General features: G+C 35.4%; 3 protein-coding genes across 4 annotated transcripts; all 3 read right to left on the reverse strand.

The window, feature by feature from the left end:
- Positions 1–1,493: 1,493 nt before the first annotated feature.
- Positions 1,494–6,826, reverse strand: LOC105178939. Of its 2 annotated transcripts, none has more exons than XM_020699454.1 (6): positions 6,579–6,826; positions 5,137–5,343; positions 4,941–4,999; positions 3,115–4,863; positions 2,476–2,632; positions 1,494–2,379 (listed from the first exon to the last, which is right to left on the reverse strand). In XM_020699454.1, the coding sequence occupies exons 2-6, from the start codon at positions 5,252–5,254 to the stop codon at positions 1,712–1,714; spliced, it is 2,751 nt and encodes a 916-aa protein (XP_020555113.1). In that variant the 5' UTR covers positions 5,255–5,343; positions 6,579–6,826; the 3' UTR covers positions 1,494–1,711. The 2 variants fall into 2 exon arrangements, with proteins under 2 accessions (XP_020555113.1, XP_011100833.1); XM_011102531.2 differs by having other exon boundaries at positions 1,495–2,379; positions 5,137–5,356.
- Positions 6,827–8,548: 1,722 nt separating this feature from the next.
- LOC105178940 lies at positions 8,549–8,932 on the reverse strand. Its single transcript, XM_011102532.1, has one exon. The coding sequence runs from the start codon at positions 8,930–8,932 to the stop codon at positions 8,549–8,551; it is 384 nt and encodes a 127-aa protein (XP_011100834.1).
- A 690-nt stretch (positions 8,933–9,622) lies between these two features.
- LOC105178941 (zinc finger protein 6-like) lies at positions 9,623–10,183 on the reverse strand. Its single transcript, XM_011102533.1, has one exon. The coding sequence runs from the start codon at positions 10,181–10,183 to the stop codon at positions 9,623–9,625; it is 561 nt and encodes a 186-aa protein (XP_011100835.1).
- Positions 10,184–11,341: the final 1,158 nt, after the last annotated feature.

Here is an 11,341-nt window from a genome sequence, read left to right on the forward strand (position 1 = left end):
ATTCATATCAATGTAAATATTAATGAATAATAACAATGATATTTATTAGCTAAGTTAAATTAATATATGATGTAAATATATTTTAATAAATTAATTATTTATTATAAATAATATTTAAATTTAAATTACTACTATATGTATGTACACTAAAAATTTTAACACTTTTATTAATTTTAAATTCTAAAAACTTAAATCAAACTTTTTAATCATTTTAAAATTTTCCTTTTTCTTAAAACTTTTTAAAAACTTAATTTTTCCTAATTTATTTTTAACTAAATTAATTAAAGTTTTAAATATATATTCTTTTAATAATTGGCGCCACTGCCCGGGCAGAGAATGGTGACGCCATCGCCTCCCTTTCTGGGTGGCAGGTGACTGTGGGAATGGCGATGGCCGGGTGGGTAGGCGATGGGGGTAGGGTTTGGTTTGGGGGTGGGAGGAGGGGGGTTTATTATATATATTGAGTAAAATAATAATTTAATTTTTTTTATAAGTAATAATATACATAGAATATAAATTTATAAATTTGTTAAATTTTAATCTTTTTTTAATTTTTAAAATTTAACGATTAAGATAAATTGATTAGTTCCTACTGCTTTTCTACATTAAAAAAAGATCAAACGATTATTAAAATAATGAATAAGATACAATAAACAAGAGCATAACAGTCACTTTGAAAAAAAATAACGTCGTTAATTATATTTAACGGAAAAAAAAAATTGATCTATAATTAAAAGAAGAGGGGGGGTTTTGCTTGTTATAAAACACAAACATAATGTTTGGATTCGTTTTCTGAGTGTTTTGTTGTGTTTTGTGGAAATAGAGAGAGAAAAACAAAGATAAATAAGTGTGTGTTAGAGATAGTATGTATGTTTGGATTTGTTTTTGGAGATAATTTAAAATAAGTATTATATATTTAATGTTGTGTTTTGGGAAACAAAAACTACTATTCATTGCCACATCATGTCTTTTGAGATAATTTAAAATAAATATTATATGTTTAATGTTGTATTTTGGGAGACAAAAATTACTATTCATTGTCAAATCATGCCTTTTTTATATATATTTATGTATATATGTGTGTATATATGTATGTTTTTTTATGCTAAAATAGTTAAAAACACCTAAATAAGGTGTTTTTGAATGATGGCAAACATTGGGTATGTTTTGACTTGTCTCAGAAATAAGTTGGAAATGAAAACAAACATAGTGAAAGAATTTTTAGTTGAATTTTTAAAATACATGAGAAACTTATGATATTTGGCCAATTAAAAATAGTAAAAACTAGGAGTTGTTTTGTTTTATTTGTTTATCATTTCCCTCAGCACAGTTCATATTGGGACATGTTGATGTTTATCATTTTTGGTGTTAGATATTACAGAATCACATACAAGGAGCTAAAATGGAGAAATTTTTAGCAAACAAAATATGGTAAAGTAGAGTCCATGTTGAGACAAGCAAATTATATATTTTTTGTACAAAGCGAATGCGTAATAGCTTTTAGTAGTTCAACATTACTCTCAGCACACTCCATGCGGAACTTTTAGGCCAACACTCAATTAAACTAAAACTTTCTTGTTCAGAGAAATGAGAATGCATTGCAGAAGGTTAAGTGAATTAGGATCTATGAAATGTTTTCTTATATTTCCAATCAAACTATAAACTCAGAACAAAAAACTCTCAAGATGATTAACTTATGAGTTTCAAGTGGTTAAAGCGCCAATATATCAGTAACCACTTCATCAATCAAAGAATCAAGAATTCCAGACTCAATCTCTATCCCAAGTTCAAATGCTTCAGTTTCATAGTCCAGCCATCTCCCCTGTTGGCTGCTCATGTCATTATCTACAAGTTCATCAACCATAAAGTCTCCCATGCAACTCCAACGAGAAATCTCTTTGTGGACATCTTCAGCTAGTTTTTCCTTTCTCTTAACCACCCGGAGGCCCTTATCCCATAATTTACTTCCTCCTGCCACATACAGTCTGCACCTCAGGTCCAAGCATTCACTCACACAGTCAAACATAAGCCTTCTGTTGATTCTTGCAACCACCCCACAACCACTGAAATGTCCTTTACGACTTTCAAGCTGATCAAAAAGACGAGGGTTTATGATCTCACAACCCCTGCCCAAAGCATAATCCTTGAACATCGGCTCTATATTAGACACCATCTCTTTCACATACTTGAGTTCCCAACCTCCAAGCTTCCCACAATAAGGCAAGGTTAAGGTGGTCTCTTGCCTTTTTACCATGGTTCCAGCTGAAGATGAAGAAGCTGAGTCCAATAACTCAGCATCTCCTTCAAATGGAAGGAACGTACTCATGGAATACCCACCAAGTATGTCGTGAAATTGAAATGATGAACAATGCTTACCACCTGTAATGGGTAATGGTTAGTCCAACATTTCAGTTTGTTGCTTACGATAAACAGGACTTGTACCACATAAACAATATTAAAAGAACTTATTCTTACCTCCTGTACTATTACTGTCTGTGGCATCCAAAGAATTGCAACTTTCTGCAAAGGAAGAATGCTCGAGAACTGAAACTGGACTTGGAAGCCGGCAATCAAGCAATGTTCTGTCTATAGATGTGCTCCTTCCATGCATGCTCGTTTCTTCTACCAGGATCTAAGTACAACATCAAGTCTTTGATTAGCTTTTACAAAAATAATGGAAGGTTTTGGGCAAATCTTCATATATCCTATGAGTTAGATGCTGACTTTAACGAAAAAGTTTCAAGTTATCGGTTTGGTCTATACTTTAACTTTATTCACTACCACAAGGAATTTTTTATACGATCCTCATAAAGTTCTGACTGCAAAATAAAGAGAAAATTCAATACTTAAAACATACTTGAATAATCAACACTATTTTTGTGAATTTAAAACTCATTAATGCAAATAGTATATAGCAATAGGCCAAACAGATAGCGTCCTTTTGTAAGAATATCATGTGGACCAGTTTTATGAGAGAACCAAGATACTTACATACGTGAAAACTGAATCATATAATGTCTATGTAGTTCAGCTTAAAGACATCTCTCTATGAAATGGTCCACTAATATCCAGGAAGATGAAAATTAATAAATTAACCATCAGATGAAGGTATACCTGGTAATTTTGACTATTTATAAATCCCTTCGGATCTCTTAAGGAGTACAAACTAGAGTTTGGTTGGTCGTCGGGACTATCCGTGTCATTTCCGTCTTTGCTTTTGTTTTCTTTCAGCATGGTTGAGCACATTAAGGCATTCAGACCAGGTACGGTGCCATGTAGAGCTGTCTCTGATTTCTGTTGGGGAAATTCTACTTTATTAGTTAATTCTTTTAGTTTTTGCTCTAGAAGGGTGCTTAACGTGTTGCCGACTTTGACATTATGTCCTGGGAGTGAGAACTTTGGAGCACCTGCACCATCTGAGTTCAGCAGTATCCTTTTATTTTGAGAATCTACTGGGAAGATCTTACAAGTTTCCCCAGCAAAACTAGACCCCTCTGAGCCAGGTCCTGCACGTGTCAATGGTGCAGTGAATGTAAAGGAAATAACATCTGTTCCCATCCTTCCACTATCTTGATCCCTTCTACTTTGGGTATCCATGACAGCAGTAGACTGAATAATTTTCCCATTTTTATCCTTCCGCATGTTATGAGCAGCCTGATTTTTTTCTGAGTGGTAATTCCCATCGATAGATCGTCTCTTACGAACTCTTTCTGAGCTAGAATATAACACTTGTCTCTTATCATCTTTAACCTCTGACCCCAACTTGTGATAACTGACTTTGGAGGTGCCTACAGGTTTACTAGAATTTTGTTGCCTTGCAGAAGAAGAGTCTCCAGTCAGTGCTTTCCCTCCTTGTAAGTTGGACTTCATAGGCAACTTTCCACCATCAACAGTGGAATTTTGCTTCTGGTTGTTCTGGCGAAGCACATTTGAACTATTTTCTCTCGAAGGTTTCTTAAGTGCACCCTTCTGTGCTGCCAATTGACTTTTGAAGACCTGGTTTTGACTGACCTCACTCATTTCTTTCTGGACAACCAAGGTTCTGCTGCTATTCAAGCTCAGGCCTTCTCTTTTCAGAACATTGGCCTTTGCCTGTAGTGCAAGTGAAATTGATTTTCCTTTACGTTTTGCACCATTGGAAGATTCTTCCGAATCCGGAAGAATCCTTACCGATGTTGCATCCGCAGAACCATTCCAGCTTTTATTCATAGAGTGTCCCACAAGGTTCTTGACAGCACTAGATTCAGCTGACCTCTGAGAACCTTCAGAAAGCTTTGATGGTTCTTGAGCTTCTCGGACCTTCTTTTTCAGATCCTTTACTTTTGAAGGAACTGCAGAGGACCCAGCCACAGGCAGCTTTGTCTTTGTACAGTCCTGAGGCCCTGGCTCGATAATTCTGGCAGCTGCTTCCATTATATGAGCAGCATCCTCAGGTGGGATAAAAGTAGTTCTTTTTATTGGAGATAGAAGTTTGTGATGAGTAATTGGAATTGATTTAGCTGATTTAGGAGGCAAGATTTCAGTTTGAAACTTTTCGATTGGCCTATGTATTTGATATTTTGCCTCTGTATCATTTTGGTAAGGTGCCTTGTGCGAACTGGTGGAATGCATGACTTCAGGATCTTGACGATATTCAAGATTTTTACTCTGGTAAAATGAACCTGGAAGAGATTGACTATCAAAAAGCGGGGTGGAGTAGGGGTCGGGGCTATTGGATCTTGGCAAGGAATCCAACCCCATAAGCCTTGCAACAACTCCAGGGGGCCTGGTACCATGGAAGTCCTCATCAGTTACTGATGAAGCACAACTATAATCACTACTTCCTTTGATGCTTGATCCACCTGCAATTTCATCCTCATCCAGCTAACCATAGAAAAAGAAATGCTTTAATTAACAAATCAGAAACGGAAGATGTTCAATAATTCCTGCAATACTCTTACCATTTGAAGCCGGGTCATTGGCAAATTTCCGTCAAATCTTTTTTGCTGTTTGGATTTCTCTACATAAATGACAAGAAACAACCTTTTTTTTCAGCGATAGAAAATGAGGTATGAAACAATGCTATTACACATCCGCAGTTCAGGGACGGACAGGAGAGACATATATAATGTTGTCAATTTTAGCAACACATCGTACCAGGTAAATCTGACTTGCTTGAGAACAACTTCTTACGAGATTTTGCATTCCAATCAAACAGCTGGAGAAAGCCACCAACATAATTTCCACCCTTGGAGCTTTGTTTCTCAATCCCCATATTTCCAGGTTGAAATCTCACCAACTTCAACTTTCACAAACTAAGAAGTGACAGCACGGAAAAATAAGATTTGGCCATGTACTGTCCATCTGCAACCAAATACTAAAGGTGATTTGATGTCACTAATTTATATTCTTTAAGGAAGAAGGCCTCGAGAAATAGAAGATGCTGAACTATTGTAGAGCTTCACTGCTATTTTTCGAAATAAATATCAGACTAGCAGATTATGTTAGCTACAGGAGTGTGATAATTTCATATTTCTATTGCAAATTCTACATATTAAAGATGGGGAGCAAATGATGATTGGTGATGAACCAGAATTGGATGCCAAATAATAGCAAGATATTCACTCAATCAACGGCCCTACCGTCAATCAATTAAATCAAAACAGCTGGAAATTTGTTCTTACTTCAGAGGTTCTATGGCTATTCTCTAATCAGAAACAATCATAAGCAATTGATGGGGGTTGATGAACCCCAACTGAATTCAAGTACCCGTGAATCATTCTACTGGTATTAGATTCACATATTCCTCATGATACCGCACCATAACAAACCAAACATACATGCATGCGTTGGAAATCGTTTTACTGGCATCAAATTGCTGTCCTCATCAACTCAAAAGTTTCCAGCTATCAATGAAGATTGGCCTTTGTTATTGCACAAATATACAGAACGTACTGCCAAGACTTGTACTCTCAACAGACCACTCCTACTAGATCAACCTTTACCTGAACAGAAAAAGATGATGTGCCTAGAGAAAATATACTATGTAATAGGAGGTTAGTATAAGAAAGCATTTACCATTTCTATTCTTTTCAGCAGGGAGTAGTTCAGTAGAGAACAGAATGAACAAACATTCAGCACGTAATGCGGACCGTAAACTAACACCTACTAAATCAAAACATCCTCCAACTGAGTGCAAACTCAGTTACAACTCCCATATCCAACTCAGGTTCTTGGAAAAAAATAAAAGAAACTTCGGACAATCCTTCATGACTGGAATTTAATTGAATTGGACGGCATCTTGAACTGAAAGAACCAGCACAAGTTCCATTGGCATGCAATATCTCGAGAACCCTTAAGTTATCTCGTTTTTTTATTTTCCCTCATCATCATTTTGACACATAAACCAATTTACACTCCACTTCAGTTAAAAAATAACAAAACCACACGTATGATCAGTAAGAGTGACACATTTGACAACATTCCCTACAACAACTCACAAAAGAAAAATCCAGAGGATAAAAACCGAAAAGGACAAAGACCCTTTTCGTACTCTAAACACAACAGTAGCAAAACAACGTTAAATCAAGAAAACTCACACAGCCCACTTGAAATGAAGACCGGCTGAGCTTCCCCTTATTGCCAAGCTGCAGACTTTATGTTCATCAAGAAACTTGCATACAAACCTTGGAGTTGGAGCAATAAAAAGATTGAAATTGAGAGGTTTGGATAGATTAAGATTAAACGGTAGATGTTTGTCTGAGAGCAGTGAGCAAAGAGGTGTCTTTTGAGTGGTAGAACAGTTTGAAGCAATAAATGAGGAAACTGCAGAAATTGGATTTTGGAGTAATTTTAAAGAAAAGAAAGACAAAATATTATTTATTCATATGGAGAAACTTTCCTTTTTCTTTTTTTTACGTCTTTTTGGACAAGAAATAATAAATGTCAACATAGAAAAGGTTGAAAAAGCTTTGTAACGTCTCTTTTTGGTGAGAGGGAGAGATTTCAAAATCCAAATAGGAATGCTGGGACCCACTACGATTGGGTGTATTGCAGTACAGGCTAAGTAATAAGTTGCCCCCAAAAGACTTCTTCGCAATGGTCAGAATTCTCCCCTTTTACTCTCTGTAAAAATATTCAAAAATCTATCCAAAAATGTATAAACAATCACCATCAGAACACAAAAACTCTAAAACATTCAGAATAAAAAGAAAATAAGTTACCTATATTGATATTTTTTTATCATCAATGAAAATTCACTAATTATCAATGTTAAATAAGACCATTTCTATTTTAATAATGGATATAAAATAGAAAACAACTATTTTATAGTAATCGTCACCATTTCAAATATATCAACGTTTTTAGACGTGGAGGTAATAGCATTTTTTTCTTTTTCCTTTTGTAATAATTAATGCAATAATGGTTAATGTTATGCTATTAATTTCTTTTATTTTTCTTACTTTTCGTATTAAATAAAAAATACATGTGATTCATAAATTTGTTAGACTTATGCACATACATATATATATGAAAGATTTGATAATGCAAATCCATAAATTATTAAAAAACACTATTATAGTAAAAAAATAAAGGGTCGTATCAAAATAAAATATTTTTGAAGGATAAATACATACCTTCATTATCAAATGTTAATAAATACCATAAAGTTTACTGATTTGATTTGACCCCAAGAAAAGTATGATTATTAAGAAATTGAAAAGCATTTGAGCTCAAGATTTGGAAAATCCTTTGATTTGCTTTTATTCCTATTCAATCACATTATTTACACAATCACTCACTTTATTCTGCACGTTATAAGTCAAAGTGGCATCGCACGGAACCATCCATCATATTCACAAATTATCAATTTCTTAATTAATTAAAAAATATAATTACATTTCTCATGTGCCTAAATTATGACATTTTACACAACATCGATTAGCATTATTCTTAAATTGTAATTAATGTACATGAATAATTAATCTATCACAAAAACCACATTCTAATTACTGTGCCCAAAGAAATATAAATAACAAGATATTAAGTAGTCATATTATAAAAGTTGCCATAAATCACATCTATTAAGTATTAATTTTTTCTTGGTCATATATAATAAGAATTAATCTTCACAAATTTAATTATAGTGTTAGATTTATGGTACCGGTAATCGACAACAAAGATTTTGTCACAAATCATACTAAGAATTCTATTTTATATCATAAAATTGTTATTGTGCTTATGTAAACTAATTATTGTAACATACAAATGGCATAATATAATTAAATAATGAGAAGCTGCACTAATTAATGAATGAACCAAGAAATGGACATAAAAAGCCTCCTTAATTACAATTAATCAAATCTTAATCAACCCTCCAATTACCCACAAAGTAATAATTAATTAGAAATAAATACAATTACTAGACATGTTCAAGAAGAACAAATTAATTACAAAAAAAGAAAAAAAGAAAAGAAAAGAAAAAGAGAAACCTTTTGGAAGGGCGTTTAAGTCCAAAACGCACAACAACAATCCATAGCACGTAAAAAAGTGTTGATGCGACATTGGATCAATATCCATGCACGATGGTGGAGCATTTGTTCTTCATCCATCGGAAGCTGCTACGGATTGAGGCCTTCAGTTTCCCTTCAACGGCATACGCGTTGTAAGACATGATTCTCTGTTTCCTCCTCACTTCTGCGTCTTTATTACCATAATGTGCATTCGGTAACGTGTAAGAAGACGACGACGAGTTGATCATGGTGGCGCGTGATGCATCACGAACACTAACTACGAGATTAGGTTTAGGTTTAGGTTTATTGTTGATGTTAGGTTTGTTGGTCTTGGCGCCTGTGGCTGCCGTGGTCGTGGTCGTTTTCACGAGTTCTAACCGTTGTTTGTCGGGTGTGTATGACCAGTACGTGGGCGGCCGGCACTCCTCCACCGCTCTCATCTTCGCCACTAGTATGTTGGTTGAAGAGAGAGAGAGGAGAAGAAAAGCGAGAAAAATTTTAGGGAAATGAAAGTGAAAAAATGTGTGGCTTATTACAATGTTGAATGGCTCTCGTAGTTTTGGAGGGAATGGAGAGTCCATTGTGGCTAATCCATCGAAAGAAATCTATAGATGAGAGGGACCAAAGAGAGAGATGTGCAATGGACAACCTTAAATTTCTCTATTCTCATTGAAAAAGCACCATTGGAATGGAGATGATGATGATGATGAATAATAAGATCCTTTGCTTTTGCTTTTAACTTTTAATTTTTTTCTGCAATGATATTAATTTTTTTGTATGACTATATGCAAAATATATAATAGTATGTTATAATTTAACATATGGTGTTTACAGCAATTGCAAGTAGAAAAAGATCGATTGCCGTCTTTTCTCATAACCGAAATTCTTATTATGTGAATTGATCCTTTTAATTGCTACAGATGATAATTACCATATTTACTTCGGGAACAAATGATTTAATTAGATTATATGCAGGTGTTAATTTTGAATAAGTCATACATATATATATGAATGATCATATGATTTGAATTGTGCAAAACCAGGACAAGTGAATGAATTTATTATGTTCTTGGAAAAACTGATGTTTAACTCAATTGGGATGAACTTAAAGCATCAGATATAATACAAGTTCACAGGTGGAGATCAACATCCAGTCCTTCAGCAACATCTGTCAACCCAACTGGCATCGATGGCCCCACTTCACCTAGGCCGCCGGGCGGCCCCTGTCGTGGCAGCCCAAGTTGAAATCCACCGGGATACCTCAGAGGTACTCCAGACAAAACCTGAGGTGCACCTACAGCATTTGCAGTTGGTGGGAGGAACCTTGCAGCATAGGCACTGTTAGTTGCACCTGGACCAATCAAGGACCCTGGTCGAGTCCCGTGTGGACTGATAATGTGGACAGTGGATCCTAGGCGTCGAGGATCAGCCACAAAATGGGCCCTCTTCGCCCTCTGTCGTTCCTTCTTGTGCGCATTTTGATGGCCGCCTAATGCTTGGGAGTTGGCAAATTTTCTACGGCAATGTTGGCACTCAAATCTCTTATTCTCGTCATCGTTTTGCTGTTGCATGGGGACTTTGTTATTATTTGTGACTGGAAAACCAAAGAGCTTCATCACTGATGATGAAGGTGCATAATCTTGAAGATCAGGCTCATATGCATCCCTTGTTGATGATGAGTTTTCTTCCATTGATTTAGGAGGAAAGAAAGGAAAAGGTTTGATGTCACAATTGGGAGATAATCTTTGAGGTGTGGTATATATAGACAAGGAGAAGATAAATAATACAACAAGAAGCAAAAGCATAAAATGAACATGTAATATCTGTGACAGTAGAATGGGACAGACACCATGAGCCCTACATGAAAAGGAAAGCACATTTTGTAAAAGTTATACTGTTAAAAAAGGCCTAAATTCACCTGTAGAGAAGGTAGAGAGCTACATTTCAACTGAGTTTTAGTTATTTCTCTAGTCATCTTGTCTGCTATTCTATGCCTAATACCACCCCCTAATGCACTATGGATCTGCGTACTTGTGTGTAAGAACAAGGAAGATCATTGATGGTGATTGTACAAGTGCCTGTCGATGTTTACACTTCAGTAGACTTGGGAACTATTGGAGCAAACTGAGTGATCTGTGCTGCTATATTTTAACATGAAGCAACGGGTATTACCGTTTTTATTACTGATGTATGTGTTTCTGATTCATGATCATGAATGAAGTGAGTTTGTTCATTGCTGTAAAAATGGCTTGTCATCATCACCAACCTTCAATGATTTGAAAGCAAGTATAAGACACCAAAACATGCGCTTGGTCCTTCATGTCTACAGCAGATGATGACCAAATCTCGGGCAAAATCCAAGCTTTTCTGGACATTTTATCTCTAGCTCATCCTATGTGTTAAGCCCTTCAAATAGACCACTCAAAAATGACTAAGCAGATATGCATTATCTGATAAAGAAAAAGGAGAAAAAGGTTCGCGAAACAAGATAATTTCGGTTCTTGCAGTTCAGCACACTTCTTTCACAGAAGATCATATTTTAGGATTCTAAACTCCTTTTGATGTATTAGTCCTTAATTCAAAGGGATGATGATAACGTATGTACGTGTTTACGACTCTTTTTGATGCATGTGAATGGGGTCGGCCCACGTAAAGTTGTCTTCCATGTGGGCAGTAAGAAGTACTACAGATTTGGAAAGGCATGTAAGTGAGGGATTAGCTAAGTATCAAGTCCCTTGCACTAGTTTGTTTTGTTGTTTGCAAGCTTTGTTTGTGGTACATTTTGATGTTGTTCTCAAGTACAAATAATTCTAACTCCTTTTGGTGGCTTTTCCTTTGTTGTTACCCAA

This window comes from Sesamum indicum, unplaced genomic scaffold (genome assembly GCF_000512975.1).
Source record: "Sesamum indicum cultivar Zhongzhi No. 13 unplaced genomic scaffold, S_indicum_v1.0 scaffold00109, whole genome shotgun sequence".
Lineage (NCBI taxonomy): Eukaryota > Viridiplantae > Streptophyta > Magnoliopsida > Lamiales > Pedaliaceae > Sesamum > Sesamum indicum.